Raw genomic sequence first — 26747 nt, forward strand, 5'->3', positions numbered from 1 at the left:
GCTAGGGAGTGGCACACTGGGCCCGTGCCCCCCCCCCCCCCCCCCTCCCTCGAAAAAAAATTCTCCTTACACCCCTGAGCACCGGTCCACATTCTTTCTCGCTCGTTCTCCCGTGGCGTATACGTGCACATTCTCGCGCGCAACAAGCTACTTACGCGACGGATGTGTGCCTGCAGGCCGGAAACGCCATAGCATCTGAACACAAACCAAAGCTTTAGCGAGCGGAATCGTCTGCCCAGAGGTATGGTCCAGTGCTGAAACCAGAGATGGCAAAATTACTCCAGGAAAGTAACTTAGTTACATTACTAACTACTTTCCTAAAATTTGCTTAAATGTGATAAAATTATATTACAAATTACAGCTGACCGACAGTAATGACATTACATTACTATCACTTTTGAAAAATAATGACATTACTTTGAAATTACCTTAAAAAGTTGATCGTTCATGCACAACTCATGTGCACTTTGTTTACAACACAAGCGCTGAAAGTTCAGAAATGTTTGTTCAACTTCCCTTAGATTAATTTGTCTTTGTTACTTTTCTTTCCCTTTTCAGGTCAATTTTTATGCCACAGTGGAAGCGGGCATGCTACATTTTGGCCATGATTGGGAAAGTAATGAGTAATTTTTTTGAAGTTACGCGCTTGAAGTAATTAATTACATTACTAAATTGCCACCCCACGAAAGTAATTCATTAAGTTATACTCATTACAGCGAAAAATAATTAAGTACTGCAATTTCGTTACTGCGTGTAATTGCGTCACTGTAGGTCTGGCTGAAACGACACCCTGGAGGAGGTTGAAAGCAGAATAATACTTAGACGGCGTCCAGATGTTAGGGGGAACGAGGTCTTACCCTGTAATCGGGAACTTTACCGCCCTCGTTGTCGTGCTTGAGATACAGCGGGTTCACCTTGAACGCTTCTTCGATGTCGGTTCTTTTTCTGAACCTGCCGAGAAAACGCGCGGCGAAAGTATTGTATAGTGATTCTCACTTCGCATAGTGCGCCACTTTGCTAATGCAGCGCGTGCTGTGTAGAAGCAAACAGGCGATTTAGAGAGTGCGTGCGCTGGTTTATGTTTTTGTGTGTCGCTCATGTGTATCACCAGTTCATAGCGAGTAGCATTTTATGCGACGGATAAATACGAGACACATTCAAAGAGTAGCACAATTAGGGGCAACATACTGACGCGGCCGATAGACTAGGCATACTTGTGCAGACTTTTGGCTTAACGTCCTGGTGGATAATTTAAGATCGTTGTCGATACGCACATCCGCTTAAACGTGCGCCAGGGACGGACATCGCTATACATGGTGGCTATATCTCGCAGCGAAAATTACAAGCGTGAGGGCATTTAAGGAATTCGTTACCAGATGGGACGTTTCTAACGTGTTGGATTGGATTGGCAAAACTTTATTTATTTCTAACGTGTTTGTTGCGTATTTTTCCACCGCAAGAAGCATGAGTGAACTACTCGAGCAACGAGTAGTAATCTGTATAGTTCTTGAATATTGCTACACAAGATCCCACTCAAATGTATTGCACACAGTGTGATGCCTGGTGAAATGCCAACCGAACAGGCGTGATAACGGCAAAGGTAACTGTAAAGTGGTAAGGCCCACTCAGCTGGCGCATCCATCTCAATATGGCCAGACTCGTTCTCCGATGACGCGGTCTCGGCGTCCGAAGTTCAAAGGTTCGGCATGAAATCTGAGCTGCCGCTATCGATGAGGTGGTGTGAATGGGGCATTGAATATTACATCGTTTCACGTACTTTGACGGAAAGAACTGTTCGAAATAGCTAGTCTATCCTACAACAAAGTTCGCTGGGGAGGGAGGTATCGCTGGATGGAATACTGCTACAACGCTACGAGGCCAATGGAGATAAGACGACGTAGAGCTGCTTTACAGGTAGGCGATTCTTCTAAATAACTACTTTATGGTCGGCACGAGGCGTGGGCATGAAGTATATTAAAAGGCGACGATGCGTTGACTCATGAATTCTCATCCATTAACTCTGCCTTTAATATTTACGCAAATACGTACGCACACACACACACACACACACACACACACACATGAAATCCCCGTGCTTTTGCGATGAGCTTGTCCCCTGCATGTGGTATCGAAAATATACCGCGCCCATTCTTATCGGGAATCCTTGGTTTCTTAAGAATATGTCATCACTTATGAGAAACCACCCCTAAAAATGGCGCGACAGCGGCAACATGAAAAATTTATCCATGAAACGCACACATAGCTTGCATTGCACGAGTCTATTAAAAAAAAAGAAAAAGAAAAAAGAATAATACGAAGAAAAACCAAGCTCTGGACCGCGCAGCCGTTGTATGCACTGTCGGTCGAGCAGCCCCACGCTGCTTCGCCAAGCCCGCTGCACTTGCGCGTGATTGTTATGCCAGCCATGATGTCTTCTGCATACTTTTTTTTTGTAGGGAGCATAAGAAACGTTATGTTGACTGAGTATGAGCAATGTTCAATCCCGACCGCGGCGGCCGCATTTCGGTGGAGGCGAAACGCTAGAGGCCCGTGTACTTATATTTAAGTGCACGTTAAAGAAGCTCAGGTGGTCGAAATTTCCGGAGCCCTCTACTGCGGCGTCCCTCGTAATCATATTGCGGTTTTTGGGACGTAAAACCCCAACAGTTACTATTATCAGCAATGTTGGTTACTGTTCGTATCGTTTTTCGTATATGGCCATTATTTGTTTCTTACACCATTGCACAAAGGCTAACACGGGGCACTGAATAATGCGAAACTGCGCAGTAACACCGCTCGTGCTTACCACATTGCGGAACAGTCCACGTTAACCAAGAGCCACTTGTGCGGGTTCATACTGAATGATGACACGTGCTGAATTCCCTTCATGTAGTGTCGAAACTCTGGACATATGAACGACGATCCCGCATACGCTGCGTCCACATGAAGCCATAGGCCTTCTTCTTCACCTTAGAAAGATGAAAGAAAGAAAAGGAAGGAACAAGGCGATGATTTGAACCTAAAAGTAATCTTGCAGTCCTTTTAAATTTTTGGTGGCGGGCGTTCCAGCGAAAAGCTGAACTATTCCGCCTTGGTTTTGTTACATATCTGTGAGGAAAATTATACGACATGTGTTGGATACGAAAAGGAGCAGGCAGATAACTTGCAGACAACTCCTATCTCTTCGAGGTTGTCGAACGCGCATGAGTTGGTTGTCCCCAAGGTAGCAACCATCTGAAAAACAAACAAAACAATAAACCGAGAATTAGGCGCTGCATTGCGCGAAGTATAGAGGAGTGTCGAAAGACAAAATGAATAATAATATATGGGGTTTAACGTCCCAAAACCACGATGACATTGCGAGGGCCTCCGCAGTGGAGGGCTCCAGACATTTCGACCAGCTGGGATTCATTAACGTCCACCGAAATCTAAGTACACGGGCCTCAAGCATTTTCGCCTCCATCGAAAAGGCGGCCGCCGCGGCCGGGATTCGATCCCGCGACCTTCCGGTCAGTAGTCGAGCACCATAACCACTAGACCACCGTGACGGGTGAAGACAAAACGAAGGTATACCGTTTATGATAAGAGTGAAGCATGCACCACGCAGGCGCGCACAAATTATAGTAGTGTATGAAACAGTTTACATGGACATGCCCGGTTCATTGCGTCGAAATACCGAAATAAGCCACAGCCAAGAAGGGTAGCGTATGCGGCAGAAGCGGGCGTATGTATATATATATATATATATATATATGTGTGTGTGTGTGTGTGTGTGTGTGTGTGTGTGTGTGTGTGTGTGTGTGTGTGTGTGTGTGTGTGTGTGTGTGTGTGTGTGTGTGTGTTACATGCATGTAGGATACCCCAGCTAACTCTAGCCAGATTTTTAAAATATGACGACGCGACCAAATGCATGTTGCTGACTATTGCATTGAGTAAGTCATGCTATTTTTTGTGTTCTGCCTAAATGCTTTGTTAGGCAATATCAATTAACTAAGTTATAAAGCAACGAAGCTGGCCAAAAATTCCAATTACAAAGTTGTAGATCGGTTTGCAAAACGTCTGATTAGACAGTTTCTAGCTTTCTATCTAGAGTATCAGTGTTTTTCCGCTTACTGCAGATACCTGCGAAATAAAAAAAAATAGAAAAGCACGTGACAGGGCCGCTTGTGTGCTACGTTGCGCCTGCAAGCCATCATAGCATTCGGCCACGTGTGCTGCGTGGCCGAAGGCCACAGGACAGCGACGGTGTTGGTGGCTGTGCGATGACGAACCTACTGCCAGTGCGGCAGCACAAGCGATTAGTTAATTATTCCTAATTAAGCAATTAAGCAGGACACCAAAATAGTGTGACTTTCTCAATGCAACAGTTAGCAACATGCATTCGGTCGCGTCGTCATAAAGTGCGTCGGCATATTTTAAAACTCTGGTAAGAGTTAGCTGGGGCACCCTGTATATACGTAATGAATTTGACGTGGTGGCTCTGCATTCTCACTACGGCATCTTGTCTTTATTTTCGCGCATTTACTGTCCGCCTCGGTGGTGCAGTCGGTATGGTGCTCTGCTGCTGACCCGAAAGACGTGCGTTCGATCCCGGCCGCGGCGGACGCATTTTGATGGAGGCGAAATGCTAGTGGCCCGTGCGCTGTTCCGTGTCAGTGCACGTTAAAGAACACTAGATGGTTTAAATTTCCGGAGCCCTCCGCTACGGCGTGCCTCTTAATCGTATCGTGGGTTTGGCACATAAAACCCCACAAATTATTTTTGTTTCGTGCATTTACAATCTCTTTCTTATATACGAGGTCTGTTTGACTCGCACGAGTGCGACATGGTGTCAGATCTGTCAGTGAAAGTTCTCCGTTGCTCCTGCGAGGTCGAAGAAAGCAACGCAGTCTAAGTAATAAATGAAAGTAATATCAAATTTTTCGACCCTCCCCGTTTTGTTTTCGCTTTAATAAAGAAATGTTTTCATCATCATCATCATCATCGATATCAGAGACGAAGTGCACTTTGAACTCTCGCTATACGATCAATCAGTAAGTTTACATAGACATTTAGTGGCGTTTGTTTCACTCAGTACGCGATAAAGGACCGGAGTTTTGGCGGGGCAAATCGTAGCCGCTGCACAGCGCACCTGGTCACAGTACCATCAGAATCGGACAGTTTCTGGTCAAGACTCAAGAGGACCATCATCATCCTATAACAACTTCCGTGCTTCCCTGACGTTTACCCATGACTTTCTTTTCTACTCCTCAATATGAAGGTAGTTATCAAGAAAACCTGTTTTGAAGACGTGGAGGTCATTAAAAGGGACGTAATAATACAGCTGCGAAGCATCTCAGAAGATAATTGATGGTAGCGCAGGCTAAGGACACGGACAAAAGAAAGACACATTCGACACTGGTGGTGTCGAATGTGTCTTTCTTTTGTCCTTGTCCTTAGCCTGCGCTACCATTAATTATCATGCTATACCAAAAAGCCCAATTTGCCACCCTCACCTCAGAAGAAGCATTCCCGCAATGCATACAGGCACGGCAGAGAAGGATAGTTGCTTGGTTGGTTGGTTTATGGGTTTTCGTTTAGTTTTAGTTTAGTTATCAGATTTAGACGTCGGCACCGATCGACATACTATTCACCGTGGTGTTCCCCAAGGGGGAGTTCTCAGCCCAATTCTGTTCAACGTTACTATGATTGGACTGGCAGCAGAACTTCCCAGCACGGTAAAAGTCAGCGCATATGCGGATGACATATGCATATGGGCGTCCGGAGCTACTCGTCCGCAATTGCGTGCTCGACTTCAACGTGCAGTGACGTTAACAGCTAAATATCTACGGCGCCAGGGTCTCACTCTTTCCATTGACAAATGCGCAGTGCTTGCATTCACGTGCAAACATATGTCAACATACCCTATAACTATTAATGGAACGGCGATACCTACTGTAACGCACCACAAGTTCCTTGGGGTAATCATAGACAGGGATCTATCATGGTCGAGACACGTCGCAGCATCGAAATCAAAATTGAAAAGTTTTGTTCTCGTTCTTCGGACTGTGGCAGGAGCAAGATGGGGCCCATCAGAATCGTCACTTCTTCAACTCTACAATGCGCTGTTTGTAGGATATATACGGTATAGCATGCCGGTGCTCTCAAACATGAGACCGAGCTGTGTGAACACACAAGCCCAAGGATTGCAAACATACTTGGGCCTACCACGCTGCACGTCAACGAATGGAACCATCGCGGAAGCTCGGGCTTGTCCCATCAGTGTATACATGCGCTGCGAGCCACTTCGAGTGCATCTTCGCCTGTTGACCCGACACAGGCAGCACCCACTATCAGCACTCCGTGCCACCCACCCAAACTGCAGTTTTTCAAGAGCAATATCACGGCATGAAAACGTTCTACCATCAAGGTTTTCTTCCCCGAGATTTCCTGGAACACCGCCGTGGGTCCTGCCTAAACCGCCTGTTAGCCTTGTGATTCCTGGGATTACGAAGAAGTCCCTAGTTTCACCAATTGGCCTCAAACAACTGACCCTACATCACATTTATACAGCGTACGGCGGCACCATGCACGTGTACACCGATGGATCTACCACGCTATGTACCTCTGCTGCAGCCTTTGTCATCCCACAAATGGTTATAGCTCGACGGTACAAAACAGACCACAAGACCACAAACTGCCGCAGAGCTTGTTGCTATCCGGGAGGCAATAAGATTCATTTCTGGAGAGCAACCTCGTACATGGACGATATTCTGCGATGCGAAACCCGCTTTGCAAACCATTATTTGCGTCATGAGACAAGGTCCATGCTATATTTTAGCCATAGAAATTATGGAGCTTCTTCACGTTGCTTCAACAAATGGCCACCTCGTCACCTTCCAATGGATTCCTGCCCACTGCGGCATAATGGGAAACGAATATGCAGACGCCGAAGCTAAAGGAGCCTTGACCAGTGGCCCTGAAGTGCGCACTGCGTTTTCACGGCCAGACACGAACGCCCTGCTTCGGTACGTAATGCGTGACCTCACACTTGAGCACTGGACGAAACCGGAGCGACGACACCGGCGATTACACAAATGGGACCCCGAAATGAGGTTCTGTATGCCTCGTAAATTAAAACGACACAACACAAGTATGATTCACCGAATTCGTCTTGGTGTGGCCTTCACAAGACGTTATGCACATATCATCGGCTGCAGTGACACCGGTCCCAACTGTGATCGCTGTCAAGTGCCAGAAACACTTGAGCACATATTTTGTACCTGCCCAGCATACGCACGCGAACGACAGAAACTGATTTCCTCGACTGAAGGAGTGCATAATAGGCCATTAACTGATGAGGTTGTGTTGGACCCATGGCCTGACGCCAACAGCACAACTGTGGTCATAAGAGCGGTTGCAGCTTTCCTACAAGCCACTGGACTGGATGCGCGGCTATAGCACTGCACCACCTAGACGGGACTGTACATACTCACCTCTCTTACTTACCATCGTCATCCATCATTCTTTTTTCTCCCCTTTCCCCACCCCCGGTGTAGAGTAGCAGGCTAGAGCATAATATCGCAGGCCGACCTCTCTGCCTTTCTATAAATAAACCTCTCTCTCTCTCTCTCTCTTAGTCTCTTAGTTTAGTTATGTAACGTCCTAAAGCGACTCTGGCTGTGATAAACGCCATAGTGGAGGGCTCCCGATAATTAAGACTACCCGCGGGGGTTCTTTATATTGCACTGAAATCGCACAGTACACGGGCCGCCCTCTAGCACTTCTCCTCCATCGAAATGCGACCGTCGCGGCCGGAATCAAACCAGCTTCTTTCGGGTTAACAGCCGAGCACCATAGCCACAGGCCCATCGCGGTGGCTTTAAAGATGGAAGGAAAAGTGTTTTACATTACTTCGATGAGGACTCCACGTAGTTTTTTCGTCTGGCCCCAAAATAAATTGTCGGTAACACTAGCCCTTTTATACTTTTCAGAGAGACCTCATTTCACTGCTTGAGAACAGTCTCCTGTCTTCGGGCTATAGATATAGATCTGAGTAAAGTTTTCTATCTTTCTTTTATCCTTCACTGGTTGCGAGCGTCTACGTGGAGCGCTCCCATCCGATAAAAGTAAAAAAAAAAAAGAACGGCTAGTCCGAGAAGACTTCTTCCACAGCCGCATGCCGCTTGACGCAAGCGCCAAGCCCAATCACAAGAAAGAAGTTTTCGATGAATTTATGGCGTTAGCACTGGTCGGCGTCAGCCAGTGTCCGACGGCGTCGTGATGAACATTACGACGCTGGCGGGCAACACTTACTCATTGCCGAACACCATGCTAAATCACAGCGCTTACGCCCGAAGTGACTAGCAAAACAAAAAGCCGGTCGACGCTGAATATTCTTCGAAAACTTACTTCTTGGGGTATATTAATGAGAACTAACAGACAATAATGCCAAGGAATAATGCGAGGGATTATTTGTGAGTTTCCAGCTCGTAAAAAGATCATATGTGCTACGTGACGCCAACAGGCAGAAAAAGAGTGTTCCGCACTCGCCGCCATGGCTGCGATCGGCGCTGGCTAACACTCCTAGGTTTAAATGCACAGATATAACCCCATAAAATGGACGGGAGCATGACCGCCGCCGTAGCTCAGTGGTAGAACATCGGACGCGTTATTCTAAAGTCGCAGGTTCGGTCGCTGCCGGAGGCAAGTTATCTTTTCGTTCACCTTACTTTCTTCACATTTATATCCCAATTACTACAAATAACATCCTCTGTACTTTCCTTGGCATTATTGTCTGTTCTCATTAATATTGTGTCTAACAAAGAAAAACTAGCACTTAAAAGTCATCTTTCCTTCTTGTGGTATAGGAGCTGTAGGAAGGGGCTCACATCGTGAACGTGCCGTTAATTTATGCAACGTGCCACAAAGCTGCCCTTCAATGTGGGGATATCGTTAACTGAATAGTAACTATATAGTACAGTCCGTACATTGCAACTTAGGGCTCTCAGTCAGTGCGTTCGCATTTTCTTTTCACTCGCCTTACGCGCGCTTGTGAGAGCGAACGAATAAAGTCGGAGTTATGCATCCTCACTCACAGCGTCGATCGTTTCGTTTCTGTACGACAAAAGATATATATATATATATATATATATATATATATATATATATATATATATATATATATATATATATATATATATATATATATATATATATATATATACATTGAACGAAACGTGGGCAAAATAATTTCATTCATTCATTCATTTACGTATTATAAAAAGCACCGAATACAGCAATGGTTCACATAGCTAGAATAAAAGCACGATTTTATGCGCACGAGCTACTGCGCACGTGACCGTGACCGGTCCTGTAGTCGGGCCGCATAGGCAGGCAGCCCTGTAGCATGTTTCTCTCTCTTCTGAAAAACAAATAAATAAAAAAATCAGCGTATCTCAGTTTCTTGAGTGCTTGACATATACATCCAGTCCTGCGGCCAGGCATGACATGTCTTGTCAATCGCTGAATGGCTTCGACATTTTCTGCAGACTGTATGCGTGAATAAAGCAGCGCATGGAGTAGCACCTCATCGGTATCAGTTCGCGTGCACGGGCGGTCGTTTAAGTGCATTTCGTGGGCTTATAAACACTGAACTCGCATTCAACCACCGTATATAACATAGACGACGTTACCGTCATGGGGATGAATCCCAGGTTGCGGTCCTCCTGCACAACGGCGCGCAGCGTGTGGCCGCGCACTGCCAACTTGTCGTCCGTGTTGAGCACGTGGAAGCGAACACTGGCCAGCAAGGCAGCTCTCTCTACCGAAGAGTGGGCCTGCGCAAAACGGCTCATATCTTCCAGATCGTAGCTATACATCATACGTGAAGCTAAACTGGATCAATTTATTTGCTTAATTATACCTCGCAGGCTCCTCAAAGAGAGGGAAGGGGACTTCAACGATAATATCAAAAGCAATATACTAACTACATATGAAATCCTAAACAAAGGCAGGAAGGAGAAGGTGGAAGCTTGCGATGAAAAAAACCGTAAACAGGGGGTGGGTGCTCGAGCCGACGTTTCGACAAGTGGACTTGTCTTCTTCAAGGCTGGAACTGCCTTGAAGAAGACAGGTCCACTTGTCGAAACGTCGGCTCGAGCACCCACCCCCTGTTTACGGTATTTTTTCATAACTACATATGAGTAACACAAAGATAAAGAACTAGCAGCGCAAAATAGCAAATTGCGGCATGTATTAATATACATATGTGAAATAAAATATCTTGCTGCGACCAGGCCCGTAGCCGGGGGGGGGGGGCACCCCTCCCCCCCCCCCCCGAAATTTTCATGATACATGGTGTTTTACCGAAAAAAAGTAATGAAAATAGGCATTTTTTTTTTAAATAGTCAAGGCTTTCAGCAAGTGCCCCCCCCCCCCCCCCGAAAAATATTCCTGGCTACGGGCCTGGTTGCGACATTTCACGGAAGACAATTGTATCAGATTACACAAAAATATGACCTTTTGTGGGTTCATCTATATTTTTCAGGCGATAACAGAAAATATCCTGCGGAATATCTAAATAACGTGGTTAGAAATACTATGAAGCAATTTTCACCAAAATTTGATCATTAGTTATACCAGAAAAAAGTGGGACGTATGTGTCCCATCGACCCATGACGTGTCATTGAAAAAGGGGGACAAGCACCTGTCCCATTGTCTTATGAGTGCACCAAGCTGTAATCTTTTCGCCAAATTTCTCACACAAAAAGGCTCGAGGAAAGTGATACAGAGGGGCACATCGTACTCCGTGCAAAAAAAAAAAAAAATTCTGGCGCAACTCATTTTCAGCTGTGGTACACAATGTGCGCCTGTGCCTGTTGTACTGTGCCAGTGGCTCTGTGTGACCTCTTCGCATACACCAACCATTTTAGCTCTTTTCTGTCTTCTGTCGGTGTAGATAAGGCCGAGCACCTCAGTTAGGCCTGAATTTCCACCCTTATATAAAACTGCGGTTATGAATCAAGGCAAGCCACATCAATGTGGTGTCATCGAATGCACTGAATCCTGTATGTAAATGCATTCACGAGCGCCACCCAGACCAGAGGCATTAGCTTTTCTCTTAGGTCTTGTATAATGTTCTCTTTCGCTTGTGACTGTCTAGAGCATCAATCTCGTCATTCTTTTCTTTCGGCCCTCAATTCCAGCAGCAACGCCTGAGCCAGAGCTTTTCGTCTCATTGCCACTGCTACCGTAGTGGTAAAAAAGGACTAAACGGAACTTCATAGCCTTCTTCGTCATAAATCGTTGTCCTGTGACGTAACAATGCCCATCAAACTTGAAAAAAACATTTATGCGTGCCTGTTATGTAGTTAGGCTAGCAAGGAACTGCTTGATTTTTCGTTCAAGTACGATTCGACACAATTGCCGATATACGGCTCCAATTTTGAAAAAAAAATCCATAGTTTCATGCTAGAATTGCTTGTCTCGAAATTCAGAAAATGAGAAACATACCATAAATCTAGAACTTTAGCTGTCGTGCACGCAATGGAACAACAGTTCTAAATAAATTCTACAGAGCGAAACGAATTTAAGCTCAACGTACCACCGATACGACGTATCGTAAACGTATGAAACATTTTTTTCTTGGTTTCGTAAATGTTTCTGACCCATGGCAGCAGAAAATCATAGCGCTGATGGCGACGCGCAGCTGGGGAGGAAGCTTTAACTGACGAAGAAAAAGTGGGACAGATTCGTCCCATTATCCCTCAGAGGGATAATCGGAAAGACCGTTCCGAAAGCGCGTATGACACGAAGCAGCGCACATAAACTATGACATGCAGCACACGTCGACATACATGCCTCTGAAGTTTAAATGAGCATGAAGCTGTTTAAAACCAACAGATAATGAAGCGAGGAAAAATGAAAATTAATTGTAGTCTTCCATTGAAGTGTAGAAATTATGAGGTACGGTAGCGCATGAACGCAGTCACGTCGTTTTATTTCATATTTCACCACGCAGCACATACTACGTTGCCACAAAAAATTGGATGGGTCGTTTTCGAATGCCCTCTACAACGTAACAAAACGCACCTGGCCCTTAAGGGAATAATACAAGTTTTGCATAATTCATCTTACCGAATTAACTAATGACGTAATTGTAATTTACATTACATTTACTACGAATAACGTCCCCTGTACTTTCCTTGGCATTATTGTCTGTTAGTGCTCATTAATATTATATATATATATATATATATATATATATATATATATATATATATATATATATATATATATATATATATATATATATATATATATATATATATCCACGATTTGGTAAAGGGAGAAAACAAGAAAAAATGAAAGGAAGATGGATGACGAAATTATGCGATGGTATATTTACTTCTCGTCTGCCAGCTATGTGCTGTTATTGCATTTCTCATCTCTAAATTACGTGCTCGCACTGAGACATTGCGTAGACACGCTGGAACGTAGATTATATTTCAGGGCGTAACCCAGGTGCCAGGCGTGTGTTATCTGTTGAATGTGCGGGAAGTTCGTTTGACAAAAAGGAAGTATCTACCGCGCATCGAACGCACACGCTGCGTGAACAAGCGCAGTCGCTTCGAAGGGTCATGTTATAATAGGTGTATGCGTTCGATTGATGTTGTTGTTATCATATATTGCATTCTGTTTTCGTGTCCTATCACAAAAATGTCAATAACTATATCGACTTTGTATGTGCACGCCCTGCAGTAATGCCACTACGGCGTTGCACGAAGTATGTAGATTAAAAAAAAGTATAAGAAGCCGCGACGCTGTACCTGACATGAGGCGTACACGACCAGCTTGTCCCACACTTGTGAGGGCGTCAGCGACGGATTCTGTTGCAGCAGGAATGTGGTGACCTTGGTTTTGGCGGCGAGAACCGCTGTCAGGGTACACTCGCTAGCCGTGCTCTGTGGATGCAAGCGGAAGGGACAGTTCTGTGTGAAGAATTGACGTTAACACTTTGGAAAGAATTAAAACGACCAAACAATTGAAAGGGGTGGGCGGAGGGACGTATCGGTGATTGTGTCTTCTAAAGAGAGACAAAAGACCACGCCCGGTGTACGCGAATATGGGCGAGGAATGCTTACGTGTAATTTTATTAGGCTTTCGCTACTACGTACTATTAAAAAAGATGACACGTTCCAGCCAGAAGTGGTGGAATGTTCGCCCTTTGTGAGATTTTCTGTGGAAGCGAACTTGTCATTCTGGAACAATCGCTCTGAAATTCCGTCAGTTCTATAATTAAAAATGACTGCAGTTCGGCACCTACAACGTTTGGTATACTTGGCAAAATAACCATGACTTTATGACAATACAGTCCGGCCTAATGCATTAACTATCTGTTGTATTGGCTACTGTGTCACAGAATGGCTGTCCACTGCGCACGCGTGAAGTTTCCTTGCTCTGTTACCTTCCCCCTTTCCACTCACCACGATCTTATATTAACGCCCTACTGCAGATAATAAATGTCATTCTTTGCCTGCCTTCGCAAACCGTGTGAACGTGCGTTCCTTTCGTGCCGTGGCCAGTAGGCCGCGGCGACTCAACAGTGGCGACGAGTCACATCGAAACCCACGAAGTCAAGGCAGACCCGGGCACTCGGACCTTGCAGACAGCCATGCCAACGACGTCCATGGCTTCCCAGATGCTTCCAAGCTTTGACGAGAGCACAGATAAGTGGAACCCGTACTTGATCAAAGCAGAAGCGTACTTCGAAGCAAACGGCATTACTGAGTCAAGCAAGAAAAGAGCACTTCTTGTAGCTGCGCTGAGCACGCAGACCGTTCAAGTTCTTGCCGGAAGAGTAGCTCCCCGGAAGCCGAAATCCTTGACTTATGACGAAGTTACTGAAACCTTGAATGAGTACTATGACCCTAAACGCAACGAAATTGCGGAGAGCTACAAGTTCTTCAGCCGCTCCCAATTGGAGGGGGAATCGGTTCGCGCTTTTCTCATCGAGATCCGCCGCATTGCAGACAACTGCAACTTTGGCAGCTCCCTTGACAGAATGATCCGGGACAGGATTGTTTGCGGTGTGCGCTCAAGTGCAGTACGAAAACTGCTAGCGCGGAAAGAGCTAACGCTGGAAGAAACTGAAGCGATAGTAATATCTGCCGAAGCCGCGGAAGACGATGCGCAAAGCATTTCAGCCGAAGCAACTACGCTGTTAAAAATGCAGGCGCGTCGACGAACGAATCTCGGAGAAAGCGCTGAAAACGCAGGAGGCGGGGATTGCGGAAGATGCGGAAGTTTTAAACACGATGCTAACAGCTGCAGCTGGATCAAGGCGCGTTGTTATCAATGTGGTCAACGTGGGCATATCGCAAGAATGTGTCCCAGCCGCCGAGGCAGGGAAGCAGGACCAGCTGCGCCGGAGCGGCACGGGAAAGCATTAGCCGTGCAAGGGGCAACGTCGGAAGATTACTATGAGAATGCTCATATCTGGACGTTGCTGTCAGAACGAAAAAACAGGCTCGAGCCGCCGATTCGGCGCGCGTTCAGTTGGGCCGGTGTGGAGCTGACAATGGAAGTAGACACAGGATCTCCGGTGTGTCATATCCCGGAAGCTTTTCGAAGAACATTGTAATCATTGGCCAAAATTGAAACCTTCACAGCTTAGCCTTTCGGGCTACGCAGGAAGACTACCAGTACTAGGTGAACTTGAACTGATGGTTACGTACCAAGGCGTGGCGGTGGAATGTAAGCTCGTAGTACTAGACTGCGTTGGACCAAGCCTGTGCGGATGAGACCTCATAAACATGCTGGACAAGGCTGGAGCTTCGGTACTGGAAGTGGCACCAGGCAAAGTACAAGCCATCAGCCACGACAACACTCGCGCTGAATACACGGACGTCTTCTCGGAGGAACTGGGACTGATCAAGGGGCCCCCAGCGAGCTTGATGCTGACGGAGGGTGCTGTTCCCAAGTTTTGCAAAGCGAGATCACTTCCGTATGCCCTCCGTGACAAAGTGGCGAAGGAGTTGGAACGGCTGGTGTCCCTGGACATTTTATCACCCGTGAAATATTCGGACTGGGCGACTCCCATAGTGCCCGTTCTTAAGAAGGACGGCACAGTTCGTATTTGCGGGGATTTTAAAGCCACGTTGAACCAAGCCTGTGAAACGGAACAATATCCCCTTCCGGTGATCCAGGACATATTTGCGTCATTAGGCGGTGGGGAAGCGTTCAGTACGCTAGACCTGAAAGATGCCTACAACCAGGTGCCATTAGACGAAGGTGCACGCAAGCTGTGCGTGATTAACACGCATCTGGGACTCTTCTGTTACAACAGGCTGCCATTCGGTATTTCCTCGGCTCCGGCCATATTTCAGAGGAAAATGGACACCATGCTGGCAGGTCTTCCTGGAGTGCAAGCGTACTTGGACGACGTGCTTGTGTCTGAAAAGGTGGCAGACAACGGAGCTCGGCTGAAAGCAGTCTTGCAGCGCTTCCGGGAACACGGGGTAAAGCTTAGGTATGACAAATGCAGTTTCAGCCAACCATCCGTACTTATCTGGGACATCAGATAGATAGACACGGCCTGCACCCCACCGAAAGGAACGTGGAAGCTATCGTGAAGGCACAGAGTCCTTGCAATGTGACCGAGTTGCGTTCGTTTGTCGGCATGTTGACATTCTATTCCAGATTCTTACCAAATATGTCAACAACGTTATCGCCGTTGTATCACTTGCTGGAAAAAAAACGCACGGTGGGAGTGGAAGCATCCACAGGAAACAGCATTCGCCAAGGCCAAACAATGTCTGAAGGACGCAGAAGTACTTGCTCACTTTGATCCGTTGAAAGAACTGAAATTGGAATGTGACGCATCACAGCATGGCATTGGTGCAGTGTTGTTCCACACAGAAGGCAGTGCTCATCGACCAATCGGATTTCGTTCAAGGACTCTTACGAAAGCCGAACGAAATTACTCGCAACTATAGCGCGAGGCGCTGGCACTCGTTTTCGGCGTCACGAAGTTCCGGGACTACCTCTTCGGCCGTGAATTCACGCTAGTTACGGACCACCAACCACTCGTGGGACTGCTCAGATCCGACCGCCCAACGCCTGTTATGGCAGCGTCCCGCATCCAACGCTGGGCACTGTATCTCGGCGGTTATCGCTACAAGCTTCAGTACACTCCCGGAAGGCAAATGCTGAATTCGGACGCCTTCAGCAGGCTTCCACTACCGGTTTCCTGTCGCGCTGTCGAGCCACAAGAGTATGTCTTCTGTTTGGAAAGCCTTGATGAAGGCACAGTAACGACGCACGAACTGCAACACCTGACAGACCGCGACTCAACGCTCGCACGCATCAAGCATTACGTACTGCATGGTTGGCCCAGAAGATCTAAGAGCATGGAGCCGGGCATGGTGGCATTTTTTAACCGCCGGCTGGAGTTGGCCACCGAGTTGTTGTACCCGCCGGGGCACGGAAACGTTTACTGGAGCTCCTGCATGAAAATCACCAAGGGTCGTCAGCGATGAAGTCTATCGCGCGATCATTGTTTTGGTGGCCAGGCCTGGACGGAGAAATCGACTCTCAGCGACATGCAAGAACTGCATCGATAATTTACCCATGCCGCCGATCGCACCACCAGCAAGCTGGCCACAAACGCTGGAGAAGTGGTCACGCATTCACGTGGATTTTGCCGGACCAATAGAAGGCATGATGGTTCTGGTGATAATTGATTCCCATACAAAGTGGATAGAAGCAATCCCTCTCAAGCAAGCCACCACGACGGCTGCAATCAACTGTTTACGGGACATATTCAGCCGGTTTGGCGTGCCCAGAACGATTGTTTCCGACAACGGGACGCAATTCACTGCCGTGAATTTGCAACGTTCGTCCAGCAAAACAACATATCGCACGTCAGGACAGCCCCCTTCCACCCACAATCTAATGGGGCTGCTGAACGAGCCGTAAGAACGGTGAAAGATGGCCTTCGAAAGATGAAGGGAGGGAAATTGGAGCACAAATTGATGCGGCTGTTAATGAGCTACAGAAGAACGCCCAACAAAAGCGGGAAGTCGCCATCGGAGATGCTTCTAGGCTATCAGATCAGATCGCGCCTGGATACCTGTTTTCCAAAGTCCGGTGGAGGAGCAACATGTGCAAGCCAGGAACGCGTGCCCCCTGTGAACAGCCGTGTGCACGTGCGCAACTACGGTACCGGAAGCAAATGGATACCAGGACAGGTGATAGCTACATCTGGGACGCGAATGGTCACCGTGGAAACGCCTGAAACAATTGTCCGACGGCATGTTGATCAAGTTCACCTGCAGCCTAGGGAAGTGCAATCGCAGGTCTCGGCGGAACACGTGCGCACGGACGAACCGCCAGTCAGCCCAAAAGAATCGGTGCCGCACCCTGATGCAAGCCTGCGAGAACGGTCGGGTTCCCCAACTTTAGTCGCAGATCATCATACCACCGAATTAGTTCCGGCTGGCCAGTCCTCCGAAGCAGAAGTCGCAAGGGACCCAGCTCAAGTACTACGGCGCTCAACGCGCACACGGAAGCCAGTTGATCGTTTTCACTTTTAGGAGGAAGAAGTGTTGTATTGGCTACTGTGTCACAGAATGGCTGTCCACTGCGCACGCGTGAAGTTTCTTTGCTCTGTTACCTTTTCCCTTTCCCCTCACCACGATCTTATATTAACGCCCTACTGCAGATAATAAATGTCATTCTTTGCCTGCCTTCGCAAACCGTGTGAACGTGCGTTCCTTTTGTGCCGTGGCCAGTAGGCCGCGGCGACTCAACACTATCCATTTAAGAGATACGACGCAATGAGGTCATTTTGTGTGTTCTCACTTTAAGTGCCACCTTTATTCGATGCAATGCCTTAGAACGCGGGTGTTAATGAGCAGTAATGTTACTTGAATGACGCCGCCACCGTTGATGCCAGGCGTGGAGAAAAGGAAATGCTTCGGGAGGTCTATTGCTTTTCCCAGCCAGTCCATGACCACCATTTCCAGTTCGGTGTTTGCTGGGCTCGCAATCTGGAATGTTTCCGGGACAATGTGAAGCTCTGTATATTATATAAGGTAAAAAAACATTCTCTGGATGAAAACATCTACAAAAAACGCAGGATTTTCTCGCAGTTTATATATGTTATACACTAACTTGAAACCCGGTGAGCTCTTCAACCTTCCTGTAAAACCCCGATCCTTAAACTTTTCGAATTTCCTCGCAAAGAAACTCTTCCATTTAGTCGATGCCTTGCGCTGTAAAATTTTAGCTGTCATTTTGCGCTCACCCTTCTGCAGTTATGAGTCCTCACGATTCACTTAAGCGTATTTCAACTGTCCAAGCAAAAGTTTTTACACTTGTAGAATAATTGTAACAGAATTTATAGTCCTTAATTACAGCCATGTCATCGCTTCTCGGCGTCACCGTTCTATTTGGTTCCGTCTTTTGTATTGTTCCTGCACAGATTTAGTCATAAAATTGGTGTTTAAACATCAATTTTGCGCGAGTTAGGAACTCGCTTTTGCATAAGGCTGCACAAATATCGCATCACCTATACAAATGAGAAAACTGTGACATAAAGGTGTCTAATCAGGCTGCATTGTAGAATAGCGCAAAAAGACAGGGGCACAGGCTAGGCAGACAATCCCTGGCTTCCTTGCGCGATTCTACAATGCAATCATATCAACTAGCTCGAATTTCCTTTCTGCTGCTGATCAGAACATCCAAGTGAATCATACAGCTGCTAGAACAAACCATGCGCGTTCTACCAGGTATCCTACATGCTGTGTTGGACGAAATGCTGTGTTGCGCGTTCCGTTCGCTAGCAGACACTTCAAAGAACGCTTAACACGTAATACTTACATGACTGTACGGATAGCGCGGCTACAATCCTACACTGACTTCTGCTGAAAATGCGCCAAGTTACATGCCCTGAATAATAATATTCAGGGCTTCCGCTCTTATAGTAAAGAGGAGAGCACACGCAGACAAATGTTAAAACGCGGCCGCCGCTACGGGCAAACATATGAAGAATAAACGGGCAACTGAACACTGCGAACACAGTATCGCTCAGCTGTATTCGCAACTGCGATTGATTCGCAGGGAAGTGGCTACTATATACGTTTTCTACGAGAGACAGGTTTAAATGATGTGGTGAGACATACTATACATGGAAAGAGTCGCTCAGGCGGAGCGATTGCCGGCCAGGTCTGCCAGCCTAACCCCGCCTGGCAACATAACCACTACCACCACCGCCACCATCGTTTAAATAAACGTGCCAGTATGTGTTGTCGGTTCAGAGCTTGATCACCGCTCCTAGAGGCTGTCACCAGATCGCAGATTCCTCAAATTGGTAGGGCATTTTAGCGAATAGTGCGTAATTCTTAGGAAACACCGGCACCGGAGTCTATAGTTAAGCCAAAGAGCTTACTCTTTTGGCATTGCGCTTTTCTGAGCAGCGAGAGCTAGAGAATGCGCGAGGTTCATCAATAAACTATTTACTTTGAACTTAATTTTATCGATAACTTCGGCGTACACGTCCTTTCGAGATATTCATATGCGAAATCTGCCGTAAAAAGCACGTTGTTTTCCCCTGTAATAATGAGGAAAAGCTTCGCGTAAAATAAACATTAAATTCGCTTCGCATTCCGGAGACACATGTAGCTCAAGGCATTCGTTGTCATGCAAAATGGTAGAAAGGTTAGGGTACCCAAGTAAAGCCGACTATAGCGAATGTTGAGCTGAGCATGTCCGCTAACAGCGAAGGAGGGCTCTGTCCTGTCGGGAAATACGCATGGAAATGAGGTGAGTGCCAGTGAGTCATCTGCAATAGAAAGAAAATGCAATAATTATAGTGCTGACTGCAGCAACGCGCTTGTTAACTAATATTAAGCTGTTAGAAAAGCCTGATGCGAGAGTTTAATGCAAGAGCAGCTGGTTTATTGTGAAATCTTTTTTTTTCTTTAGATGTCTCACAAACCTTCCTTTTTAACGCTCTGTGTGCCGCTTAAAACGCTACTTTTTCCAAAGCGTTAACGCCCCCCCCCTCCTTTTTTTTTGCACATGTCTTCTGTGCTGTCCACTTAAACAAAAGCACACACACAGTGTCTTCACGAAACGTAATTATTCGGATATTTCTAAATAGTCTCTATAAGGGAAAAAAGTGACAAATAATGATGAAAAATAAAAGGTGAAAGAAAAATCAAGATCGCGCATGGCTGCATATACCACGTGCAGTAGGGAGAAAAAAAAAAGATAAGAAGTTCATTGCATGCTCGAGTATTAGGGTAAGGCGGGGCAAAATGAGACGTGGGGCAAAACGCGACATTTTGACTTTGCCGCCCTCTATAGCTAATACAAAAAGTGCGTTTTTTTTTGTTTCTCTGCTTCGGCGATAGGTGCCGGTAGTTTTTGATATTTTTTGTGTAAAAGTTGATGATTGCTCACAGCGTTCGCGCGGGAAAATTGCGCGGCTGATGTCAGTGTGTTCGTAACCCGCCAAAAAGGGGCTAAATTCTGCTCGGCCAAATTTTCGGATCCGTGCATGAAGGTACTCCGGCGTCTGTACAACAATGTAAGTGTTTATGTTGTTACTTTATACTACTAGCTACATGCCACCGAAAGTTTAGTTCATTTTTGGTGCCGTGGGCCAAAGGGGAAATTTTTTTGAATTCGGGCATGTGAGAGGGGCAAAACGCGACAAAAAGGCATTGAATTGCCTTATAGAGTGTCTTATTAAGTGAACCATTTATTTATGCTCATTATATATAATATTTTCTTGTTAAGGATGGTGCGGACGTTCAAGAAAATATCATCTAGAGTTTCCTGGGAGGAAAACGACATGAAAGAAGCGCTGAATGTTTTACAGGAGTTTCGAAGCAGCACAGCGCTGGGTTCTGTCTGGATTCAATGTGTAAGTGCAAAGACTGGGCGCATGAAGACTGCGTGGCGGCCCACGGAGTGAATTTGAAGTGCCTCTACTGCAAGAACTGAAAGGATAAAATTTTTCACGCTGTCTCGTTTTGCCTCACGCAGTGTCTCGTTTTGCCCCGCAGGTTGGGGCAAAATGAGACATGTGGTGCATATTTTGTTTCTTTTTAAAATAATATTTTGAACAGTCGCAGCATGGCCATATTTATGCAGCGCATATCTTGTACCCAAAAGAAAGTTCCTGTGTTAGCATTTTATGGTAACGAATGAAATAAAAAAAATATTCACTATTTTCAAATTTTTGTCGCATTTTGCCCCGCCTTACCCGACAGTCACAAACGCTGCTTCAGTGTTTTTGTTTTCAAGAAACGCATTAGCGCTATGGTGTCTTGCTCATTACTGGAGGTCCTCGGTCGAGTTTCTGGAATCAGAGCTTCCGAAAACAGCTTCATAGCTTAAGCGGCCAAAACTAGCACCCAGAGCGTTCGGAGTTGTAGCATGGACAGCGGTACAGTGTTTGCTCTTTAGTTTCATCACATCCGCAAGAGTGTTACAGGGCGCATTTGGCCAATCCAATTAGGAATTAATAGCCGTTCGTAAATGCGGCGCCCAACCACAGGCGGCGCAACAAAGTTGTTTTACGACGGGAGTGCGCGGATGGCAGGCGAAGTCGTAAGTCAGTGTTCGCAAGTGAATACCATTGCGAAGCGGTGGGATCCCGTAAAATGTAATGTCGCAGGGCAGTCTGTGCGAGCAAGTGAGTGAAGTTGTCGCGCTGCATCGGTTCTCGAGAGTGGTATATACTGGAATACGCTCTAATATTGCTGGCAGGGCGAGCGCGCGGCTTTATTTTCCCGCTCAGTGCCAGTAAAATTGAAATATAAGGCTCTACATATAGGTAGGAAAACTCACCCATAGATCGACTCATGCAGACTCAGACCGACCTATGAGTCGAAGTGAGTCCAGCTGAGCAGGATATTCGTGAGTCTGAGTCCGAGTGAGCCTGGTAGAGCTCTATATTGGTGATTGGGATCCGAATTGTTCCGGCTGAGTAAAGTTTTGGTGAGTTTGAAGCTTGAGCCCGATTGAGTAGGATTTTCGTAAATCTGAGTACGAGTGAGCCCGGTTGAGCAATTTCTGTGAGTCCGCATTCAAATTCACTAAAAATTTTTTTTTAATGAGTTTGAGTGAGTTTCGTTTATTTTGCCGACTTATGGGTTCTACAACTTCTCTATTGAATGTTTTATGCTTAAATCATCGCTTTGAAAGTTCGTTAAATAATGATCTAAGATCGCAATAAAATTTTTTGAATAGATATCAACATTACAGTGAACAATGCTAAGTTGGTTCTATTCCCGGAGAAAACGCGTGCACTCTTTAAGACTTAGTACTAAACTCGGCGACTTTTCTTGGCAGTACTGTGGAAGCTACAAAACCGAAATGCTTGCCTGCGCGCGCGCCATGAAGTAGTACCAATTTTTCTTTTCCCATTTGAGTTGCCTAGCTCGAATAAATAAGGCTTTCTCCATTATAAACATAGAACACGTATGGCAAGCCGTTGGTGGAAGATAATTATTGTACACTTTAATTTTTTTCTTTTCTCGTCTCTTGGACAGCACCACGTTTTCCGCACGCCTGTTCTGGACCACGGGCGGCCGCAAAATCGCTGTTTCATCCTCCGAGAAATATACATTTGAAATATGACAGGAAGTGGCTGTCAAAACAGACCCAGCAAGTTATCTGCAACGTCCATGCTGGGGTAAGGTGCCGTCAGCCTGATTTGTGGATGAATGCTGCGAGCAAGCAAAACCAAAACTGGAACTGAAATCGGCTGCAAGCTGCCGAACTGCGTGCGTAGTAGCACACATGTGAGGATGCCCTGCCTCCGTAGCCTTCGCTCCACCGCCAAGATAAGTTGTCGCCGAGTACAGTTTGGTGCAACACCTTTTGTATCAACCGAAATATCCGATAGCTGCATTTTTAGCGCATCACTCCTTCTTCCTTTTTCACTTCCTCTCTTTAAAGTTCTTTGAAGTACTTTAGGTCGCATGCCCAGTCCACAGCACGCGGTCCTGACAACCATAGAGTGGTAGCGTAGCCTTGCCGCAGAGGATGCAGCATGCATGCGTACTGAGCTTACTACGAAAGGCCAGGAGGGAGGAGTAAGAACTTACCCCGGGCAGGATGACCCTTTCAATGTCCTTGAAGATGTCCTCCCACTTGTCGGGCTCCTGGGGTGCCTCCGGTGGCACCAGGGCTGCCAGGTAGCCGGGTGCCACGTCGGGAAGCACGGGTCGGTTTCTCAGACCGTTGAAATACGACAACGCAAAATCCAGCAGCTGATGGCCAGCTTCGCGGAATTGGTCGTCGTCCATGCCGCTGGTGCGTCAGTGCCATGCACAGATAACATTCAAGGATGTCTCGGTCCTTGTCTGATATTAGGAAGCTGACATTGTCCATTTAATTTCTTTAGGTAGTCACTGACCTTCTATTTTTATAATACAATGCTTCTGTTGAGCCACCACGATCATCAGTCTATTTTATGCCCACTACAGCACGGAAGCCACTTCCACCAATCTCCAATTACCTCAACTGACTCCACCCTACGCGTGCAAGCTTTTTAATCTCTTCACACTACCTGAACCTCTGCTGTCCTCGACTGTGCTTTTTTTTTCTTCCTTAGTAACAATTATGTGTGCTCTTATAGACTAGTTATCTGCTCTACGAATTACAACTTTGATTTTACTGCGATGCAGACTTGCCCTTAAGGCATAATGTTTGGTGTGTGTGTGTGTGTTATATGTGAGCTGCAAGACCCTGCGTGGCCTATGCGAGCTGCAAGGCCACTCGCCGTCGTGGCTACGAGCGGCGCTGACTAACACTTCCAGGTGTAGCAATGAACGATAAAATGGACGGGAGGACGACCGCCGCTGTAGCTCAATTGGTAGGGCATCTGACGCGTTATCCGAAGGTTGCCTAATATATGTACACAGGCCTCAAGCATTTGGCCTCCATCGAAATGCGGTCGCCACGGCCAGGACTCGAGCTCGCGACCTTCGGATCAGCAGTCGAGCACCATAACCACTAGGCCACCGTGGCGGGGTGCAGTGGTGAATTTGCGTTAGCAAAAAGTTAGTCACTGAAATTACGAAACTAAACCTGAAAGCAAGCAGTTTCTCTCTTTTTTTACAACGAAGCTGTATATGCCGAGGCGAAACGGATGTCCGTATGGCAGGTTGTCCCTATAGCGTAAATATGTGCCACAGAAATTGGACAAACCCCACTTGCTGCCACTACTCCACTAAAAATGGAGTGTCCGCGGGCAAAAACGTATGTAACACAGAAACTGGGCAAACCCCACTATTCGCCACTGGTTCACTGAAGTGTCGCGAAACGGAGAGTGCGGCAAAAAAATACGCGTGCTGCTCAAATGGCCCCTCAAGATCGTGCACGAAACGCCAAGCGCATGCGGAAAGCCGGACAAGACGATGCATGTGGCGGCAAAAAAATGCGTGCTGCTCAAATGGAAAACTTTAAAGGAGCAAAATAAACTAGTGCCGAGTGCAGCGGTGGTCCTCTCGAATCGTTTCTTCCTTGGGTGTCTTGTCGCCGTGCGCTGCTTCACACGTCAAGATGAACGGTCACCAAACTCGCCCAACTTCCAACTTTACTGAGTGAGCATACGCTACACTCAAAAGGGGAAAAAAAAAACACAGAAAAACTGGAAAAGAGAACAAGAAAGAAAGAGAGGAGGAAAGAAAGAGAAAACTTAAGACAAACAAAGAAGGCTGCCCAGCTCCGCACTTCCTTCAGGCTTGGCACCACTAGTACGAAGCTGCCTTAAAGGGACACTAAAGAGCAAAACGATTTTTCTCGCATTAGTAAAGTAGTCTTCCACGATACCAAAAAACACCCCGCTTGCTGCGAGAAGACGCTTAATAAGCGAGAAAACACGCAAAAAGAAAATACAGGTGGCGACGCCACCTTGGAATTCCCGCACCATTTGCCGTGACGTCATATATCTTTTGACGGCGCCTGCTTGGGCCTACGTAGTTCCTAATCGGTTAAATCGAAGTACATTATCCTCTGAGGGGGCCAGAGACTTGACATAACGAGTTTGTGGAAATTTCGTCGAGCCAGTGGCGTCAAAATACGTTAAATGCTCTTTTAAGTCTTTTACATCACGAATTACAAAGTTCGGCGCGAAATTTAAAAATGAAACTGAACTTGGTTTTCTCCTCTAATAATAAACCTATGGTGGTGAAATAAACTGCACAAGAGTTCTCCGAGCACACTTTATCAATCTAAACCAATTCATTGTTTCTCTTTAGTGTCCCTTTAAACAAGAGTGAAGAAATAATAGAGAAAAAAAGGCAGGGAGGTTAACATATAGGACAACCGGTTTGCTACCCTACACATGGGGACAGGGTGTGAGAGATTTAAAGATGGAGAGGAAAGAGAGAGAGAGAAAGATAGAAAGATAGCGCATGACACTGCACACACAGAATCAGACGGTCACTCTTACGTGGTACGCGACATTTCTGTTACAGCCGCTTGTCCAAGTTAGTGTCTCTTAAAAACCTCAGCAGTGCCTTCGTCGCCTCCAGATGTGATGTCTTCTGTTGACGGCCTCCCGTATACATGCCGTAGGGAACTGAAACCGGGCATGTAGGGAAGAAGAAGAAGAAGAAGAAGAAGAGTAGGAGGAGGAGGAGGAGGAAGAAGCACCTTAGGGTAAGCTGCATTCCGTCGCAGTTTTCCGACGACGTTAGTGGAGCTGAAACACCCTTCCCTACATGCCCGGTTTCGGGCTTGGAACCACTAGTGCCTCATAAAAGAAATCTCTCTCAAAACAACGTGGCGAATTGCCTCGGTGAGGCCCTTCTTTCTTCTTCTGTCTCTCATTGCCCATTAGCAGCGATTTTGCTGTGGAAAACACTTCCCGTTAATGGAGCTGAAACACCCTTCCCTACATGCTTCGCCCCTCCCCTGTTTTTTTTTTTTTCTTTTTGGCGCGAGTTATATCAGATCGTAGCCCGTTTATTAGGAAAGTCGCGACTGTAAATTTCTGCTGCCTATTTCTGCTGTCTACTGCTGTTTACGTGATGCCAAAGAGTATCCTGCAAGACCCAGTAATTTCGTCTCTTCTAAAAGGGCCCTAAATTGAAGATCTGTTGTGTCTAGAAGTTATAAAAGACCATGAAGTTCACATGGTAACGCTGGTGCTGCTGGCCGCCACGTTGCTTTGCTCGCGCGCTGGGCGCGCTCCGTTGTGAAGAGCAGACGAGCGGGCAGATGCGCCGCTAAAACTGCTGGCCACCTCAGAAACTAAAAACCACGCAGCATGCAATGAAATGAAAAATGAAATGGATAACATTACGAGACAGGAAGAGGAGCGGATCAGAGGACAAACAGGTGGGGCTGATATCGTTACTCACGTTAAGAGAAAAAAGTGGACGTGGGCGGGTCACGTAATGAACAACCGATGGTCATTGAGAACTACGGAATAGGTGGGCAGCAAAAGCCTGACTATCGCCAAGAATTGTGGGCTAAGGCGCCCATCGACTTCCGGTTCGAGACGTCGTGCAGCCGTACGGGCACTTTTATTTATTTATTTATTTATTTATTTATGATACCCTCAGGGTCAACAGACATAGACACAGAGGGGAGTGGTAAAACATTAAAGACAAGATTGTAAGTACAAAGAAGCGATACAATGTTTCTGATTACGCAATAATAGTTCATGATAGGCACAATATAGCATGGATTTACAGCGGTAATATACATATTAGGAAAAATAACAGTGTAATGTTTCT

At 46.4% G+C, this 26747-nt stretch overlaps 1 protein-coding gene across 1 annotated transcript in view; it reads right to left on the reverse strand.

Moving 5' to 3' along the window:
* Positions 1-23314, reverse strand: part of LOC119397165 (aromatic-L-amino-acid decarboxylase) — a 34808-nt gene extending 11494 nt beyond the window's left edge. The window contains exons 1-9 of the mRNA XM_037664608.2: positions 23106-23314; positions 19712-19825; positions 17910-18032; positions 12810-12944; positions 9675-9818; positions 3168-3234; positions 2807-2969; positions 858-951; positions 156-254 (exon numbers count right to left, since the gene is read on the reverse strand). Coding sequence (XP_037520536.1) covers positions 156-254; positions 858-951; positions 2807-2969; positions 3168-3234; positions 9675-9818; positions 12810-12944; positions 17910-18032; positions 19712-19825; positions 23106-23306 — 1140 coding nt within the window. The 5' untranslated portion in view covers positions 23307-23314. The remainder of the gene's footprint in view (positions 1-155; positions 255-857; positions 952-2806; positions 2970-3167; positions 3235-9674; positions 9819-12809; positions 12945-17909; positions 18033-19711; positions 19826-23105) is intronic.
* Between the last annotated feature and the right edge of the window lie 3433 nt (positions 23315-26747).

Source organism: Rhipicephalus sanguineus, chromosome 1 (genome assembly GCF_013339695.2).
Source record: "Rhipicephalus sanguineus isolate Rsan-2018 chromosome 1, BIME_Rsan_1.4, whole genome shotgun sequence".
Lineage (NCBI taxonomy): Eukaryota > Metazoa > Arthropoda > Arachnida > Ixodida > Ixodidae > Rhipicephalus > Rhipicephalus sanguineus.